This window comes from Danio aesculapii, chromosome 3 (genome assembly GCF_903798145.1).
Source record: "Danio aesculapii chromosome 3, fDanAes4.1, whole genome shotgun sequence".
In the NCBI taxonomy this organism is placed as follows: domain Eukaryota; kingdom Metazoa; phylum Chordata; class Actinopteri; order Cypriniformes; family Danionidae; genus Danio; species Danio aesculapii.
This window is the reverse complement of record NC_079437.1, coordinates 18,578,565-18,599,317: the sequence shown is the minus strand read 5'-3', so window position 1 is coordinate 18,599,317 and position 20,753 is coordinate 18,578,565. Positions and strand designations below refer to the sequence as shown.

At 35.6% G+C, this 20,753-nt stretch overlaps 1 protein-coding gene across 1 annotated transcript in view; it reads left to right on the top strand.

The window, feature by feature from the left end:
* rnd2 (Rho family GTPase 2) overlaps window positions 1-16,573 on the top strand; it is a 46,406-nt gene extending 29,833 nt beyond the window's left edge. Inside the window, exons 4-5 of the mRNA XM_056453310.1 lie at window positions 5,120-5,254; window positions 16,082-16,573. Coding sequence (XP_056309285.1) covers window positions 5,120-5,254; window positions 16,082-16,351 — 405 coding nt within the window. The 3' untranslated portion in view covers window positions 16,352-16,573. The remainder of the gene's footprint in view (window positions 1-5,119; window positions 5,255-16,081) is intronic.
* The last annotated feature ends 4,180 nt before the right edge of the window (window positions 16,574-20,753 follow it).

The following is a 20,753-nucleotide window of genomic DNA, read 5'->3' as shown; positions in this document are numbered from 1 at the left end:
AAGAAGATACTTGGAAGAATGTTGGAAATGGGTAGCCATTCTCTTTCAGTGTTTTTTTTCTGTCACACACAAGTTTTAAATACTCCCACTGACGCCCCTGCGTGTGTTTTTATGTGAACATTTTTTAGAACACAACGCAATAAAGTTTCCATGGCAACTCGTAAGTTTTATTACATGACACACAAGCATTTATCATTTTTTTCTTCCCTTTTAATAATAACTTTTGGAATATTGGATATGTATATATCCAATATTCGCAAATATTGGAATTATTATGAAAAGTGCTATGCAACTAAACTTGAATTGCATGAATATTGACAAAAATCCAAATTATTTTGTGAAATATCTGATATTTGATTTTCAAATATGAATTTTGAACATGTAAAACATGTAGATTATCATCTAAACAGCTTGATAATGATGCTACTCAATCAATGAGAGGTGATGAGGACCATTATGTTACATTAGTAGACATTAGGGCTGCTGGATTTACAACATGTTAATTCATCAACTTTTCCTGAAACACATGCAACTAAGTGGTAGTTTAGCTGGGCCACCTCTATTTGGCATCAGCGTGTGTTTTGCAAATAAATAAATGTTATAAATTGCTAGTACTTATGTGTATTTAAATGTCTGATACCTAAAGTAAACATTATATGTTTGAAAAACCTATTTTTCGGCCATCGTTTCAGCAGGTCAGTGCGAGTCATTATGGAAAAGCAGATTTGAATTTAGCAGCTGATCACACCGATGTGACTGTATAAACCAGGGGCGTTGCTAGACATAAAGTTCTACTGGGGCACAGGCCCCCCTCTCCAAAATAAATAAATAAATAATAGCCTTTAAATGTCACTTTAAGCTGTATAGAAGTGCCTTAAAAAATATATAGTAAAATATTTACTGACATCATGGCAAACATAAAATAAATCCGTTATTAGAAATGAGTTATTAAAACTATTATGTTTAGAAATGTGTTATAAATAAAAGAGGGCTTATAATTCAAGGGGCTAATACTTCTGACTTCATTTGTGTGTGTGTGTGTGTGTGTGTGTGTGTGTGTGTGTGTGTGTGTGTGTGTGTGTGTGTGTATATATATATATATATATATATATATATATATATATATATATATATATATATATATATATATATATATATATATATATATATATATATATATATATATAAAGCCAAAAAAAATTATAAATAAATAACATTATTATTGTTATTATACAACTATTATTCTAAATAAATAATATAAATTGATGCTAAATGTAACTGGAAAATCTAAAGACAACTGGAGTGATTCTAAAACAATTTAAGAAATCTTTTGCATGATTATTAATTTTCTTAGAATGAAATTCTATAGACAATTCAACAGAATACAAAAAAAGATGTTTTATAGAATTATCTGTTATGTGTCGTCTTAAACCCGACTCATGGCCGAAAATAAGGTTTATAAAGTCTTACCTCCCTGACTCATCATCCTTTTTGCTTCATACAAAAAAATCTATCAGGAGCCATGCTTAGTCTAAATAAGATCACCATCATATTATTTAAACTTTGTTTTGTCGACTTGCAACACTCACGCGTGCCGACACCTCTGCATAAAAGCTGTTATGCTGGTTTCACCACGCATGAGCGCCGCAGCTATTTTTTCGGCGTGCGTTTTCACAACCGGGACTTACACTGGGAGCGGAGTAAGGTGCGCAAGTATGTTGTTGTTTTCTGCGCACATGCTCAGTTTGCTTTTTAATTAAACAACATTGCTTTCATCAGCGTTGGTTCATTTGCACAGAGAGAATAACGTCTTTATTCTGGGATTACCACTCTTAATAAATACAGCTGCATAAAAGGCAAGGCAAGGCAAGTTTATTTATATAGCACATTTCATACACAGTGGCAATTCAAAGTGCTTTACACAAACAGGAATAAAAAATAAACACAAATAATAAAAATGGTAAAAAAAAATAAAAATAAATAAGCATAAAAACAGATAAAAAGATAAAAAGAATGAAAAAGCACAGTGCTCATTCAGTAAAGGCACAGCTAAACGGATGTGTTTTCAGTCTTGATTTGAATGTGCCTAATGTTGGAGCACATCTGATCATTTCTGGAAGCTGATTCCAGCAGTGAGGGGCGTAGTAGCTGTAAGCTGATTCACCCTGCTTTGACTGAATTCTTGGAATTTCTAGTTTATTTGATCCTAAAGATCTGAGTGAATTGTACTGAGTTCCTTTTACAAAGTAAATTGTATCTCAAAGCATTTATTGGAGCACTGGTGATTTTTACTGGGGCATGTGCCCCGGTAAATGGGGTCTAGCGACATCCCTGGTATAGACCTTTTTCATAGAATGCAAAATTACCCATTACGCTTTGTGCATTTGTATAAGGAGGATATGCTTGATGCATATAAACGGTTACATTTGGACAGCTTTGAAAGGATAGGTTTAATCTATTTTACTTGCTTTTAATGTCATTGAACTAATACTGCTGTTGATCAGCGCCACCTCCTGGACTGGTTATTTAAAACTGTGATCAAATGGGAATAAAAAACAACTGTTGCGCGGCATTTACTCTTACCGTCAGATGGCATCTTCTGCCATTTAAATGGAGCATCATCATCGCAAAAGTGATCATGTTCTCTGTCTTTCAAATATATAACCAACCCAAACTAGTGTAATTAACCAAAATGTTTGAAACACATACATCCTGTCCCACCAACACATTGAAAGAGTGGCACAAAGCGAAAATAAAGTGGCGTTTTAAAATGACAGAAAAACACATACGGTGGGAAATACATAATATAAACTAACTAAAGCAAACATAAACCACTCCCGATTAGAATCAACATGCAAATCAGCAAGCAGAGTATCAGTAACGTACTTTTTATTGGTCATTTTTGGAAATCGCATGACCTACATACCTGTTAAGTTTCATGCCAGTGATATAGTTTGCTCTATAATGCAGTGATGTATTGTGTGTGATGTGTTTGCGCATTGAAAAGCCCACTGAGTACAGTATAACAGCTAACAGGTCGGGAGCAATGATGCTATGTTCAAGCATCTTATCTGATGGCAGACGTTGAATTAGGAGAATGTTTTTCTCTCGCGCTTAAACCACATCTGACAAAAGCATAACAGCATTAGCACACATCTTTCAAAATAAATTTGTGCATCACAAAAACACTCCATACGCCACTCAAAACGGCACTGACACACACTTTCGGATTGCAAATGATCAGTTGAGAAACGCTGTAAAGGGAAGTTCTAAGCATCCGACCAGAAGACGCTGGTTTCATTGGTGCCCTTCATGCAGCAATGAAGAAAAAGGTCTATAGTTCAGGGACCAGACATGACTGATCACAACATTGTGATAGGATTATAGATGTAAATTCCACCCATTTCCAACATTCTTCAAAATATCTTCTTTTGTGATCAACACAAATAAAGAAACTCTAAAAGTTTTGGAACCACTTAACTTCTTGTTTTTTGTAGAACTATCCCTTTAACTGCATGTCCTGTATAGTGAGTGGGAAAAACGGGTGTAAATATTGTCTGATTGGATTTGGATGTGCATCAGTGCGAGTGTTTGTAAGTAATCAGACAATAGCCATTCAAATTGCTTTCCTAATTCTCTCTCAGATGCGCGCACAACTACATTATGCAGCCATTATGTGCACATAAATTACAGGAAGCAGCCGGAGCGGTGTTCCTCACTGTATTACAGCATAAACAACTACTGCAAGCATTGGCTGGAAAACGAAATAAAATATTAATGATAATAATAATAAAATATTAAATATTGAGATCTACAGAGTATTATTAGATGGACGGTAGAGGCTGGATAGGAGGAGGGTAGGTGGAGGAACTGACAGATAGACAGATGCGGATTTAATGCTTGGTTGTCAGTTGGAGAAAGAAGGCGATAAGGATGGACAGACAGAAAGAAAAAGATTCTTGAACAGATTTCTTGAACAATATTTATGGTCAGATATTTGATTTAATACTGATTAATTAATGTATTATGTTTAATTGATTTCTTTTAGTATTTTTAATAATAATGATAGCTTTTTATTTTTTTAGCTGTGCTTTTACCAAATAAGCACTGTGCTCTTTTTCACTCATTTAAAACCTGTTTTAACACATTTCAATCTGTAATTTCATCTGTTTTTAATAATCATATTCTTTGTTGTTTTCTTTTTTTTCTTCTTTTATTTCTGTTTATGTAAAGCATGTTGAATAACTATTGTGTATGAAATGTGCTATATAAATAAACTTGCCTTGCCTTTTTTATTATTTTATTTGATTATTATTCGAGTTATTTTATTATAGAAAACTTAATATAAACTTAATAATAATAATTCATATGATGTGAAAGCTGGATTTTCGGCATAATTTATAGTGTTATCAATGTTATAGTGCACAAAGTTATAGTGTCATCAATGATCCTGCATTAATAATGATCAGTTTTGAAAACACTTGTGCTGCTTAATATTTAGGTGAAAATGCTTTTTGCAGAATTTGAAATAGAAATCTGTAGTGTTAAAGTCTATATGTGACCCTGTAGCATTAAACCAGTATTACGTTTTACATACTTACAGAATAGGCATATTTTTGGCAAAAGCCAAAAATACATTGTATGGGTAAAAAAATATTTTATGCCAAAACTCAAAGGAATATTAAGTAAAGATCATATTCTGTTATTATATTTAGTAAATTTCCTATTGTAAATTATATATTTAAAAAAACAATAATAATAATAATAATAATAATAATAATAATAATATCGATTGCTGAGCACTTCATATAGATAACTTTAAAGGTGATTTTCTCAATATTTGGATTTTGTTTAAACTTTCAGACTCCAGATTTCCAAAAAAAATGTTTAATTAGGTTTTAGGTGATGTATAAATCTCAAAGAAAATAATTAAACACTTATGTGGTCCTGGATCCAATAATTTCGGTATTGATCATCTTTATATACCCTTGTTGAACCCCGAACACTATCATCGTGAAGCTGTAGATCAGTAGATGGGCTTGAGTTGACAGGCAGGTGAGAGGGTGAAAAGATAGTTATGTCTATAGTGACTTACAGATTGTTTGTCTGGCTCTTTCAGTGGCAGGTGGAGGCTCAGGAGTATTGCCCCAATGCAAAGCTGGTGCTGGTCGGCTGTAAGCTGGATATGAGAACAGATGTCAGCACCTTAAGGGAACTGTCCAAACAGAGACTCATACCTGTCACTCATGAACAGGTGAGTGAATATATACACACACACACACACACACACACACACTCACATGCCTGTTGGTTTTGGTGGTTTATGAGGACTCTCCAAAGGTATGTATAATGTATTTTATACTGTAAAAACCAATTACAATATCACCTTACCCTACCACAAACTTTGCAATTTTTAAATGTGAAAAGAACCAGTTAGATATGATTTTTAGGTCAAAACATGTCCTCATAAACCGCCTCAACATTTTAATAGGTCATACATGTTATTATACAAATTTGTATCCTCATAAACCACCCAAACCAGTGTACACACAGTAACATATTAGTGTTTACCCAAAAGCTACTGCACAAGTTTAATAATATAGACAAAAACTAGCCATTTAAAGTGATAGCTAACCCAGAAAATAAAATGACATGTTGATTTACTCACCATGCTGTTCAGATGCTGCATGCTTCTCTCTTTTTATTCTTCTTTGTTGTTGTCCACAAATTGAAACTTACAAAAATGTATTTTTCCAGCTTGTGCATATTATGGCAGTGAGCAGCAAGCATTTAAAAATAATAATAATTAAAAATATCTGCCTTCCTGTTCGGTTTCGGATTTTGCTCCAAGAGATTTTTTTGTAGGTATTGGCATGTTTGAAGTGTGTGCAAATTTTCATACGAGTGCATGAAACGTAGCTCGGGGGCCACTCCGTCAAACGTGCATAGGTTGTGCTGTTGAGGTATTTTGACTCAACGCTTGATATAGGTTTCAGAAGTGGGTAAGTATTTGCCACTTCTGGTGTGTGTGCAAAGTTTATTGAGTTTTTGAGCATGTTTACACCCTCAAAAATTTGATTCATTCTAGAGAAGAACACTAATAAACGAAGCAATTGCAATATTGCCTACGTACCGTTGGTGCTCGGTCCCTAATAAACAATATATATAAAAATATGCAAAAGTATTACAGAATGGTCTTATGCAACATGTCAAATCTTCTGGGAAATCAAAAATGCAATGTATTATCTAAACGAAACTTAATTATTAAACAAACAAAAACATCTAAGCAGTTCTTCTCTAAGGTAAACATACCTGTTGCCATTGTCATAACAGCAAGTTATCATTTTTATCTGTATAATTTCAGAGTTTGTTATCTTGGTTCATCGAAATGTGCTTTTTCTAGAGTCCAAACTGAATTACAAGAACAGAATTTCAAGAACACACAGTCAAGCATTAAGTCAAACAGCCATTGTTGTAAGTTGTGCATCAACTTTAGGTATATGTCACATTAGCAAAAATAAATACTATTGTAAATATATTTACTTTCCTGTGGCAGTACAAGAAAATGGTGTTCAAAATATGTTTAGATGAATTATAGCATTGCACACTGCAATATCACAGCTTGAAACATCACATCAACCGCTCTTAAATTGTATCTGAAACTTAAGTGCACACAGACACTAAAAGAAAGCTCTATAATTATACACAGAAACTGAACTGCAGAGAGAGAAAGAGAGAGCAGTAGAAAATGTTTCTTCTGTTACATTAATGCTCTGAGCAGGTCAACCCTCTGTAGCAACATTTCATTAGCAAATACACAGTTTCTCTATAATTTTACTCTGTAATGAGAAGAATACACTGCGCAATTCTGTGTCCTGCTACTTTTATTTTTTTTAAGCATTAGATGCAGAAGACAAATAGACGTGGATGTATTTTTACTGACCTTTTGATGGGGAAAATATTCGATGAGAGTTTCAGGTGATATTTTTGTTCTCTACCTGATGAATGCGCCATTAAAATATGAACAAAAAGTGTGAAAACAAAAGAAAGGTGAACATGGCTGCTTGTTTAATGCCATACCAGCTAACATAAAAATATAAAAAAGCCATTTAAACCTATATAATTATATTTATCCCGCGTTTACATATTCCTGCTCTGAATCGCGCACAGTGGAGTTCTACACAGCCACTCTCAGCTGTATGGGAATGAGACTGCGCGCCACATCTGACAGGACCGAAGACGCAGGTGCACTTCCGTATATTATGCATAGCTACAGCAGCCAAAACAAAGGTAAATGATGTGTGGGAGCCTAATGCGCTCGGTCACAGCAGCTAAAATATATACAGATGCAATGGGACCTCTGTTTAGTTTATTGGCGCGACCTGCGCGAGCGATGCGTTCTTTGTTGCAAGTGCAGCCATTGTATCTCCAGTGTCTTGAGATGCTGTGACGCGTTGACCCCTATCTAGCGTCTCATCCAACCTGACCTGTCTCGGAAACTCCGTGAGTCTCCCACTAATTTATACCGGCCCTGTGATCCCCCAAAATGAGTTAAAATACTCCAAGCAAGACAACAAATCGCGAGAGGCACAGTCATGTTCTAAGCATTATATTTCTTCAGTTAAACGAATAAAGATATAGCGAGTGCAAATCCCTCTTTCTCTGAGTGATCTGCTTTCATTAGTTGGAGACCAGCAAAATATTTGAATGGTCCTGCATGTATTTAGGCCTTTTTACACAAAGAACAACTGAAAGTTCTGTTTTGACAATATTGGAAAGTTGCTAAAAGCTGGCTGGAATTATTAGATAAATTAAACTTAAGTTATTTTTTAACATGAATATTTATAATATAAATTCTTGTAATACACTCATTGCTATAAACAGTAGTTTATATAACTATTTCCCTTTAGTAAAGAAGTTTTGGATTTATAGGTGTGCATTTTAATTCTTATGCATCAAACATACGCTGCAATCTTGTTCCTGATTGAGTCCTGTTGAATTCTTCTTTCATCATTTGCAGTGTTTCCAAATTGCATTGTAATTTTTCATAACAATTTTTAAATTAGTGTTATATTATTTACTATGGCGGTTCATTCCGCTGTGGCAACCCATGATAAATAAGGGACTAAGCCAGAGTAAAATGGATGAACTATTTTTCTGTAAAGCTGCTTCTGGCCATGACACGATCACACCTGGTTATAAGAGACATGTTTAAAGTATTACATGCAGCATCCTTGATTTATTCTCTTAGGTAAGGCAAGATCTTCTCTTAAGATTCATACTTAGAGGGAAAATGTGCTCAATGCATTATAAAGCTTAAAGCATTAGAATCGGTGCTCAGTATCAGCCGATCACCATGACAAGGAATCGGTACTCAATATCAGCTGCAAAAATCCTGATCGAACATCCCTAACTTTGACCCAACTTGGCTGTCAGAGCAGCAATACTCCCCCTGACTGTACAAGACTGATCTTGGTAAGTCAGTAAATACATCCTTAGGAAAAAGTATTCTTAAGTAAAGGTCAAGTATAAAAGTATACTTTATTTAGTAAGTAATTAAGCCCAAGATACATTGCAGTGATAAAAGCTGCACACTTTGTGGATAAAAAAAGATATAAAAATAAAAGTAAATTTTTAGCTTGTACAGTTCAAATAATTGTTCAGTTTTTTACTGCTGTCATTAAAACAAACAAATAGCATGAACAATGCATAGAGTACTGAAACAAACATCCGGACAAGCGCTGAGGATGACATTTAAGTTAATATGTGTATGCAAATATGTGCCTGACCAAAATAAACACAGCAAAAGCAAACCAAAAAAAAAGACTGCAGTAAGAAAACAGCAGGTAAGGAAGCATTCCAAGCCCTTCATATAAACCTAGGACAACCTCGGAAGATGGGAAAAGTCTAGGGCTGGGAGATTAATCGAAAAGTAATATAAATTGACATTCAGAACTTATAATCGATAGAATTTTTCCTGGTCAATGTTATTAATTACTTTCCCTACCGTGTGGAGTTTGTTGACCGCACTGTGGTGGGCTGATTTATACTTCTGCGGCCACTTTGCAGCCACATCTGATCTCTGGTCAAGTGAGATGATGGACCCATTCTTGAGCCTTACTTTGCACTACATTGACGATGATTAGAAGCTGCACCAGAGATGCCTTGAAACGGCATATTTTCCATTACATTAAAGTTATTATTTACATTAAAATACTTGTTTACAGAAGATGCAAGAAATGCACTGTTTAAAATATTATTTACAGGATATACAAGAGTTATTCGATTTAGAAGAGATACTGTTTATTTTCTTTTAATATGTAAAACATTGAAAATAATTGATTTTGTTTCCAAGTGCAAGTTATATAAAAGTTATTTATTCATTAAAAGTTCATTTTAGGCAATATGTGTGTTAATTTCAGTTGTTCAACGTTAATGTTCAATAAATAATCATAAATAGTAGATAGTGTGCGTTTCTTTCAATTATTTTAAAATCAAGTAATCCACCCTTCATTTAAAAATCTCTCACTTGTAAAATGTGAGCATATTTATTATATAAAGCCTGTCAGTGAACTATGAGGGCAAAGAAATTTCGTTTATTAATCGTAATCAAGTTAAAATGTTAAATGTATCGAGATTTTGATTTTACGCCAAATCACTCAGCCCTAGGAAAGTCTTTTTTTCATCAGTTTCATTACAAGTTTCATTACAACCGGTTGGTATGTAAACATAATTCTTTCAGCCCCTTCAACATAAATAATTTATATAAAAATATCTTTTAAACACTAGAAAACCAATGCTGTCATGGCATTTGGATCACAGTGGTAGATCTTCATTTGATAATAAGAGCTTGAATGTGATTCTGGAATATTATTCAGCATTATTTATACATGATCTGATCACAGCGACTGTTAAAAGAAAAATGCAACTTTAACCCAGAATGATTATTTTGATAAAATGTGTTGTTTATACACTGATCCCATTCAGTTTGCCAGTTATTTGATAATGTAAGACATTTCTGGCACTTTTGCAGTCTAAAGGGAGGTGAAGAAAAACAGCCAAGGGAACGATAGAGCGTGTTTATTTTCTGCTTTGACATTTGGTTCGTCTTTTTTTTGCTGTAGGCTAATTCATACAAACACCAAAAAGGGTTTTCTTTTGTAGAGCGCAAGCGAGAAAACAGTGACAAGAGAATTGTGTTTTTGATGGGGGAATGAGACAGCAAATGCTCCTGAATAATTCTGACAGTACAGTGACTAAGCATTTGACAGTATCAATTTTTAGATTTTGTGATCATTTCTGAAGCTTTTATCATGACATTCAGTATTATTATCACAATATTGACAAGCTGGAACGGTTGTCATTATACTGTTACTTAAACTGTATTTTTGTATACTGCTTTCAGACTGTTCAAAAGAATAATAAAGCACAATAGGTAACACTTGGCAATAAGACAACATTGCATTAACTAATGTAAACAGTAAGACATAGCAGTCAGACTTTATTTTAGGGTACAATTAAAGCTATTAATAAAGCATTAACTATGAGTTTTACCTAAATAAACTCTTTATTTGCTACTTATTAATAGTTATTGGTTGGGTTAAAGAAATATGGATGTATAATAAGATCATTCAGAATATGCAATTTATAAGTAATAACAAAGAGCCAATATCTTAATAATAGAAGATATAATAAGCCACTAGTTAGTGGGAATTGGTACTTAAACTAATGTGTTGTATTGTTTGTTTGTTTTTTGACCCATTAATATTCCCTCTGCATGTTTTTCTCCCTCTGTCTATCTGTGTTTCTTTATTTGCATAACAACAACAATTATTATAGAAGGTATGTAAATGGTAGTTAAAAACAACAACTGAACTTTATTAGTGTACTACTGTTACTTTTAATGTTAACAAATTACTGAACAACTAAGAAATAACCACCTAAGATTCCAGAGTGAGTAAAAGGGCTCGCAAAATCACTCTGGACGCCTCACACCCAGCACACTTCCTGTTCGAACTGTTACCGTCTGGTTGGCGCTTCAGAGCACCAAGCACAAAAACAGCCAGACACAGGACGTTTCTTTCCTCAGGCTGTCTACCTTATGAACAGTTAAATATTCCCCTACTGTGCAATAAATATGTGCAATACTTTCTCATACGCACTTGTACACAGCACCTTATATCAATATACAATGCAATACCTTCTACATTCGCACTTGTACACAGCACCTTATAACCTGTATATTTATAACAATCTGTACATACAACTCAACATCCAGGTTTCTTGACTAACCGCATCTGTTTAATGTTTATCATTTTTATTTAATTTTTTTTCATATTTATTTTGTGTTGGTCACTTGTCACTTTATGTATACTGGAAGCTTCTGTAGCCTAAACAAATTCCTTGTGTGTGTGAATCTCACTTTGCAGTAAAACTGATTCTGTTTATAAAAAAAAGCTTTATATAAAGCTAAATTATGTAACACTTTATATATACACTACAAATCTATTTTTGCATTACAATTTCCTCAAATAACAAAAGAAAAACTCCACTATAGTGTTTTCATGACTTTCAAAAGAAAAAAAAAACAGGGAAAAAAAAAGGTCAAATTTACTGTCCCGCTTAAAGATGCTGCATTAGAAAGACCTTGCATAAGCATTAACAATTTTTTTGTAATCTGATGAAAAGATGATATACAAAGTATAGCTTTAGAAATACACATAAATGTTATAAATATGTTATAAAATAAAAATATTTTTTAAAATTCTAGAAATTAAGATGCTGAACTAGGACTGCACAATTTATCGAAAAATTATCATTATCCTGATAATAGTATGCAATATCCATATCGCAGGGAAGTGCAATAAGTGAAGTTTTTAAACTAATTTCGAGAGGAGCACGTAATATGATTGATCACGTCTAGTCTCTCATCTGTAAACAGTAATAATCCAATCAGATTTATCCAAGCCTACAATAAATGGACTGCTTTCACCCTACTGCTGTATCTTCGTTTTGGAAGAATCCCCCCTTCCACCCCATCTCCTCCTTTTTCATTTTTTCTAAGGGGAGCTCTCAAGATACCTGATTTTGGACCCCCTTACATGCTAAAAGACCTGGCGGGAGCCCTGGGCTCAGTTATCTCTAAGCTCTGAGTTCTCTACCAGGACAGCATGCCAAACCTGCTAATAGCTTCAAGCAATATATAAGTGTGAACTCTTGAAACGTAATTAGTTTTATGTGCCAAGCATTTGAGTGCTATATGCATAGGTTGTTTATGCAAATCTGAGCAATCAGATGAGGCATTTACTTCATCTCCACCTCTCCAGTAGGTGCTAACAGGTGAACCTAGAGCTAAAAATAAATACCTAATACTGGCAGACAAGAGAAGACAATAACAACAGCCAATAAGAATCAGAAGTTCCCCCAAGGTTTTCAGTCATTTGTGGTGTTTTTAAATCGAAACCAGTGGTACCCAAACTCAATCCTGGAGGGCCGGTATCCTGCATATTTTAGTTCCAATCCCAATTAACCACACCTGAACCAGCTAATCAAGCCCGTTCTGGGTATACTAAAACTTCCAGGCAAGTGTACTGAGGAAGTTGGAGCTAAACTACACAGCGCACCAGCCCTCCAGGACTGAGTTTGGACAGCCCTCGTCTAAAGGCTTGCACCTTGATATAGTTTTTTAATATAATTTGCTCAGAAAAACATCTATTACCTGTTTATTTTAGTATGATTATAACATAAATATTTTTTTAAATGGCTGAAAAAATACCGTTACTCAAGTTAGCTATGTCGTAAGAAAAAATGATCACAACACTGAACAACAATACTGCCTTTTTTCCCAGTATCGTGCAGTATGGAATCATTTTTGTGCCAATAAGAATGAACGTAACTTTATAAAACTGAACGTAACTTTCCAAGAAACGATCAAAAATATGCCACTGCAAAAGAAGAAAAACACAATGAAAACAAAAAAATGAACTCAGTCGCACAAATTTAACATGCTCTTCAAATATGCTTCATTCTTTGTTAATGATTTTTAAAGAATCGTTTTCGCGAATCATGGATTTTGAATGCGTTGCCACAGTTTTCGCTTACGCTTCGTAAATTTTCGTTTGCTGTTTTGGCACAAACTTCTCGTTGGGGCAGGCTTAACAGTGATCTACACTGATTGGCTAATGAGCTTTTGATGGACAGTTGCTCTCTGACCTGGAAGCACAGACGGTGACGTCAGTGGCGCGCATATCGGAAAGTTGTTGCGGTGTGCAATACGTCGTGCTTTATGTAAAAAAGAATTTAATATCGTTTGTAAGGCCATTTCCTCTGAAATCTGTATGCTTTTTAGAAATAATAATAATAATAATAATAATAATAATTCATTGATTTCCGCTTGTTCCCTTAGTCCTGTTTCTACTGTTGTTGGATCTATCTGTTTCTCCACTAAAAAATCCAATCATAAAATCAGATCTTTATTTTTAGACCTGGTCATCTCAAATCCTTCTTCTATTTCTTATTGGAACAACCTCTTTGATGATATTAAATGGTCGTATGTCTGGTCACTCCCCCAAAATTATTTTTTAACAAATAAAATTAAAGAAATTTCTTTTAGAATCATTCACAGGTTTTACCCAGTTAAACAATTTTAACAAAAGTTCAAAAATGATAGACATCTCTTGCTCTTTCTGTGAGACTTCTTCTGAATCTGTTGCTCACTTGTTTTGGGAGTGTCCCTTTGTTAAATCGTTTTGGTCTGATGTTAATTCTCTAATTGTCCAAAACGTTTGTGGTGATTTTTATTTAACCTATAAACATGTTGTTGTGGGGTTTTATAATAAAAGGTAAACACTTTCATAATTCATCTTTTTGCATAAAGCTCTTTATTTATTGGAAAGTTTTTTATACACAAATGCAAATATACTCAATGTAAGCCAATTTTTTTATTTTTTAAACGAGAACTGATACTTTATTTAAAAACTATCACACACTCTCACAACAAGAAAGCTATCAAAACTTATAAAACTTGTGCTTTATTTAATTTTCTGCAATAATTTGTTTTATGTCATGTGCCCTCAAGTATTTTTCCCTTTTTTTTTGTTTGTTTCATTTTCTTTCTTGTTGTCTTTCTGTGCTTTACCTATATTATATTTGTTATAAAATTCTTATATTTCTCTTGTCCCAAAAAGTAATATTTCTATTGATTGTACCATATTTCTTTGTTCTGTATCTGTATTTGTTGTAATGCATTGTTATTATTGCAATAAAAAAAAAAAAAAAAACGTCATGCTTTATGTTAAGTATTAATGTTAGTATTTTACCTACAATCGTCTCTTAGTTTCTAAAGATGACCTCCCGGGAGAGACACGGAGTGGTGCCATCATCTTCCACCTCAGCTTGTCCCTCAGGGCAGCTTGAAGTAAGTTGGTGTTGCTAAAGTAACGTTTATCAATAACAACAATAAAAGTTTTATTCATGTACAGTGTGCAACAGTTATTTTGCGGGTTATTGTTGTTATTCACAAGTTTGCAGTGCACTGATGTTATGTCATGTAGTTTAATTGTTTTATTTTTAGTTAGATTGCTGTTTTATACAGTTGTACTTATAATATGTAAGGACGTGTCATTGTAGTGCAGGTATCAAACTGGTCTTTATATTCTACATCAAGGCATTAAAGTAGCATTAAAAGAAAAGAAGGCAATTAGGCAATATCTATTTATATTGACATCTAACTGTTATACACTGTATCTTGATATACATTACACATTTTTACACAATAAACCAAAAATGTATAACGTTTCTAAACACAACATTTAAACAATAAAATTGTTAAAAAAAAGCCAGAACTGTTGCACACTGTACATGAATAAAACTTTTATTGTTGTTATTGATAAACGTTACTTTAGCAACACGAACTTACTTCAAGCTGCCCTGAGGGACAAGCTGAGGTGGAAGATGATGGCACCACTCCGTGTCTCTCCCGGGAGGTCATCTTTAGAAACTAAGAGACGACCGTAGGTAAAATACTAACATTAATACTTAACATAAAGCACGACGTATTGCACACCGCAACAACTTTCCGATATGCGCGCCACTGACGTCACCGTCTGCGCTTCCAGGTCAGAGAGCAACTGTCCATCAAAAGCTCATTAGCCAATCAGTGTAGATCGCTGTTAAGCCTGCCCCCACGAGAAGTTTGTGCCAAAACAGCAAACGAAAATTTACGAAGCGTAAGCGAAAACTGTGGCAACGCATTCAAAATCCATGATTCGCGAAAACGATTCTTTGAAAATCATTAACAAATAATGAAGCATATTTGAAGAGCATGTTAAATTTGTGCGACTGAGTTCATTTTTTTGTTTTCATTGTGTTTTTCTTCTTTTGCAGTGGCATATTTTTGATCGTTTCTTGGAAAGTTACGTTCAGTTTTATAAAGTTACGTTCATTCTTATTGGCACAAAAATGATTCCATAGTGCAGCCCCAATTATAATAATATCAGTAAAGTCACAATTTTTTGCTCTCTTGTGATTTCTTTTTCTTTTTTTAATATTTCCCAAATTATGTTAAACAGAGCAAGATAATTTTCACAGTATTTTCTGGAATATTTTTATCTTCTAGAGAAAGTCTTATTTGTTTTATCTTGAAATTATTATAATTTTTTAATATAAATTATTGTTTAGTCTAGAATAAAAGCAGTTTTGAATTTAAAAAAAGAAACATTTTAAGGTCAATATTATTATCCCCCTTAAGCAATATATTTTTATTGGCAACAGAATAAACCACTGTTATACAATGACTTGCCAAATTACCTTAACCTGCCTAATTAACATAGTTAAGCCTTTAAATTGCACTTTAAGCTGAATGCTAGTATCATGAAAAATATCTAGTAAAATATTACTGTCATCATGGTAAAGATAAAATAAATCAGTTATTAGAAAATAGTAACAATATAATGTTTAGAAATGTGTTGAAAAAAAATCTTCATTTCATTAAACCGAAATTGAGTACAAAAATGTACAGGGGGCTAATAATTCTGACTTCAACAGTGTATTACAACTGAATATCTGCCTTTCTGTCCACCAGGGGAGTCTCCGAGCACGTGAGTTGGGCGCAGATGCATATGTGGAGTGTTCATCCCGAATGTGCGTAAACAGCGTACGGGACGTCTTTCACATCACCACACTTGTGTCAGTCAGACGTGAACCTGCCCCGAGCCTGAAGAGGAGCACCTCGCGCCGCACTCTCAAACGCATATCCAATCAGCCACTGTTGCCAGTCAACTCACAAGCCACGCCCCTCGAAGCCACACCCACCCTCAGGGAGGACAGAGCCAAGAGCTGCACCATCATGTAGTAGACCATTGCACATCGGTATAAAACAGATTCTCTGAACATACGGGACACTGAGGCTCATACTGAGGCCTACGGGACTGTACAGTTGTGTGAATACATTATACAGAGGAGTTCTATTTATTAACTTCAAGTTTGCTTTTATTTTTATCATTGTGTTATGACTCAGCAGACCTAAGTGTGTAAAGCTGATGCAAAGGAATAATAATAAAACAATGATTTGGGATTTAATGTTTGGACAGCTTTGATGTTTAGTATTACAAAAAAAAAAAATTCTCATCTCTGGAGATTACGGATCTGAAACACGCTCATTCGTGTGGCACTAAATCTCTGGAATTCTGGAGTTCTGAGAATCTTTGGCCAGCTTTAGCCGCGATTAGCATCAGCGTTAGTGCCACAAAGACATCTGTGACTTCTGCTGTTCGCTCCTTTACATGTGTGACAGCACCATCAGTCATGCTCTGACTTTACAAAGACTTCATTCACACTATAGTGAAACACCAACGCAAATGCTGTCTAAAGGACAGAAGGGGTATATGAGCAACAATTTCAATAGTTTACGGGAGAACTGAGAGATTTACTAATCTTCTAGATTACAGACAGGGAGTGTCGAGTCATTGTTTACTCATCCTCAAGTCATTCCAAACTCATCTTCAAGTCATTTTTGATATATTTATAATTCTGTTGCGTGAACTACTCTTTTAAACTGTAGTGACAGAAAGTTCACGATGTTCGAAGAAAAAATAAATAAAAATCGCAATAGGATATTTTCCCCAAATCGCAGAGCTCTACTCTTTACTATGAATTTTATGTAATTTTGCTCTCATGGATAATTGAATATTAATCAGATGTCATTACGCTAGGCGACACAGTGGCGCAGTAGGTAGCGCTGTCGCCTCACACCAAGAAGGTCGCTGGTTCGAGCCTCGGCTGGGTCAGTTGGCGTTTCTGTGTGGAGTTTGCATGTTCTCCCTGCCTTCACGTGGGTTTCCTCCGGGTGCTCCGGTTTCCCCCACAGTCCAAAGACATGCGGTACAGGTGAATTGGGAAGGCTAAATTGTCCGTAGTGTATGTGTGTGAATGAGTGTGTATGGATGTTTCACAGAGATGGGTTACGGCTGGAAGGGCATCCGCTGCATAAAACATGTGCTGGATAAGTTGGCAGTTCATTCTGCTGTGGCAAGCCCGGATTAATAAAGGGACTAAGCCGAAAAGAAAATGAATGAATGAATGAATGAATGTCATTACGCTGCTGTGCCGTCAGCCAATTGTTGGATTGCTAATCATGGTTTTGAGGATCAATAGATTTGTCCTTCACTACACAAGCAGGGATCTCAAATCAATTCATAAAGATATTTTAATCTGATTCGCGAACTTGTTTGAAGAACCAAATTAGCCAGAGATCAGTTATCAAGATTAAAAGATCCAGGATCTGTCAATTTATCTTAGATCATTTAAGCGAGGTATGAAGAACGGATCCCTGATCAAAATTAGTCATGGTTTCAACAAAAACTATTACGCCACATAATTGTTTTCAGCATTGATCCTCTTTTTCTGGTTCTACTGTGTTTTGATATACAGTAGTCAACATCTGAAGTTGATCCAAACCTTTAATCAAAGCTATTAAACAACAACAATTCTGGTCTAATTTTGATCAGCTTTCATGATCCAATTGTCAACTATTGTACACAGAAAAAAAAACTGAAGCCTGAGTGAATGAGGCTTTAAAATGCATTTGAACTGCTTTTAAACTCTCTCAACGCCTCTCTGCGTAGATTTGCTTTGAGTCTACTAAATGTAATCAAAAACAAACAACTGTTCCTAGTGGGCTTTATAAAAGTGCACGTTAACAATTATAATTTAGCTTCAAAGTCTTTTCACTCGCATTTAAAGTGTAGATGCCAGGAGAATGGGGAGTACTGTGTGCTTTATACGTCTCTTCCAATTTGGAATAAAACCATAATCCAACCTCAAAGAGAAGCAACTCAAGAAATCCGGCTTTGTGCAGCATTACAACGTTCTGGATGCAGCAAACAGTGGTTATTTCTGTATGCAAATTCTCGGAGAGCCAGTTAGATACACGAAAGAGGAAAAAAACCCACCAGGGCTTCATATCAGAAATATGCAGTCATTGCCAAGGCAACTGTGTACAGCCCTTTGTGACATCACAACAGAGCCGAGCATGAGGGGAATGCTGTTGCTGTGGTTTCTGAAGAAGTCCATCCATCTGAACAAACAGGGAAATATATTTGAACTGGTGTTCACATACACACTGCTCATCGAAGCACAGTTGAAGGACGTGCTCCAATTAATCCTGTTTGAGTTCAAATCGTATTGGATGTTAAATTGTATGTTCTTTTTTATTGGGTACTGCACACAAGCACGTTCACATACTGACTCATACTGACACACACACACACGCACACACACACACACGCACACACGCACACACGCACACACACACACAGAGAGAGACAAGCACAACCACAGGATCATACACTAACACAAGTCATGCACTCAAACAGACACATGTGCACATGCACAGACACACAAACTTCATGCATGCGCACACGCACACACACGCACACACGCACACGCACACAAACACACACGCACGCACACACACACACACACACACACACACACACACACACACACACACAGTGCATCTGGAAAGTATTGACAGCACTTTATTTTTCCATATTTTTTGTTACAGCCTGATTCCAAAATGGATGAAATTCATTTATTTCCTCAAAATTCTACACACAATACCCCATAATGACAAGGTGAAAAAACAATTTTGAAATTGTTGCAAATACGTTAAAAATAAAAAAACCTGAAAAATCACATGTACATAAGTATTCACAGCCTTTGCCATGAAGCTCTAAATTAAGCACAGCTACGTTCTGTTTCCACTGATCGTTCTTGAGATGTTTCAGCAGCTTAATTGGAGTTCATCTGTGGTAAATTCAGTTGATTGGACATGATTGGAAAGGGTATACACCTGTTATAAGGTCCTGGAGTTGACAGTGCATGTTGAAGCACAAAGCAAGCATGAAGACAAAAGAATTGTCTGTAGACCCCTGAGACAGAATGGTCTCGAGGCACAAGACTGGGGAAGGTTACAAAAAAATTTCTGCTGCTCTAAAAGTTCCAATGAGCACAGTGGCCTCCATCATCCATAAGTGCAAGATGTTTGGAACCACCAAGACTCTTCCTAGAGCGGGCCTCATTTAAGCTGAGTGATCAGGAGAGCCTGAGTCAGGAGAGCCTGAGTCATGGAGGTGATCAATAACCCGATGGTCACTCTGTCTGAGCTCCAGCGTTCTTCTGTGAAGAGAGGAGAACCTTACAGAAGGACAACCATCTGTGCAGCAGTCCACCAATGAGGCCTGTATGGTAGAGTGGCCAGACGGAAGCCACTTCCTGTCTGGAATTTGCCAAAAGGCATCTGAAGGACTCTCAGACCATAAGAAACAAAATTCTCTGGTCTGATGAGACTAAAATTGAACTCTTTGGAGTGAATACCAGGCGTTACGTTTGGAGAAAACAATGCACCTCACATCACCAGGCTAATACCATCCCTGCAGTGAAGCATGTGGGTGGAAGCATCATGCTGTGGGGATGTTTTCAGCAGCAGGAACTGGAAGACTAGTCAGGATAGAGGGAAAGATTAATGCAGCAATGTACAGAGACATCCTGAATGAAAACCTGCTTCAGAGAGCTCTTGACCTCAGACTGGGGAGACGGTTCATCTTCCAGCAGGACAATGACCCAAAGCACACCGCCAAAATATCAATGAAGTGGCTTCACAACAACTCTGTGAATATCCTTGAGTGGCCCAACCAGAGCCCAGAACTAAATCCTATTGAACATCTCTGGAGAGATCTGAAAATGGCTGTACACCGGCGCTTCCCATCCAACCTGATAGAGCTTGAGAGGTACTGCAAAGAGTAATGGGCAAAAATTCCCAAAGACCGGTGTGCCAAGCTTGTGCCATCATATTCAAAAAGACTTCAGGCTGTTGCTGCCAAAGGTGCATCAAAAAAGTATTGTGCAAAGGTGAATATTTATGTGCTTGTTATTTTTCAGTAGTTTTTTTTTTTGTACAATTTCGCAACAATTTCAAAAACTCTTTTTTTCACATTGTCATTATGGGGTATTGTGTGTTAAATTTTTAGGAAATAAATTAATTTATTCAATTTTGGAATCAGGCTGTAACAAAAAACATGAACATATAGAGACACACACTACACACAAAAACACATACATGCAGCCACACAGACACGCACACACTACACATACACACAAATACATGCACATGCACAGACACACACACACAAAGATGTGGAATGATGAGCTTCTGACAGCAGCAGGTATGAGTCTGCCAGCAACAGTCATGACGA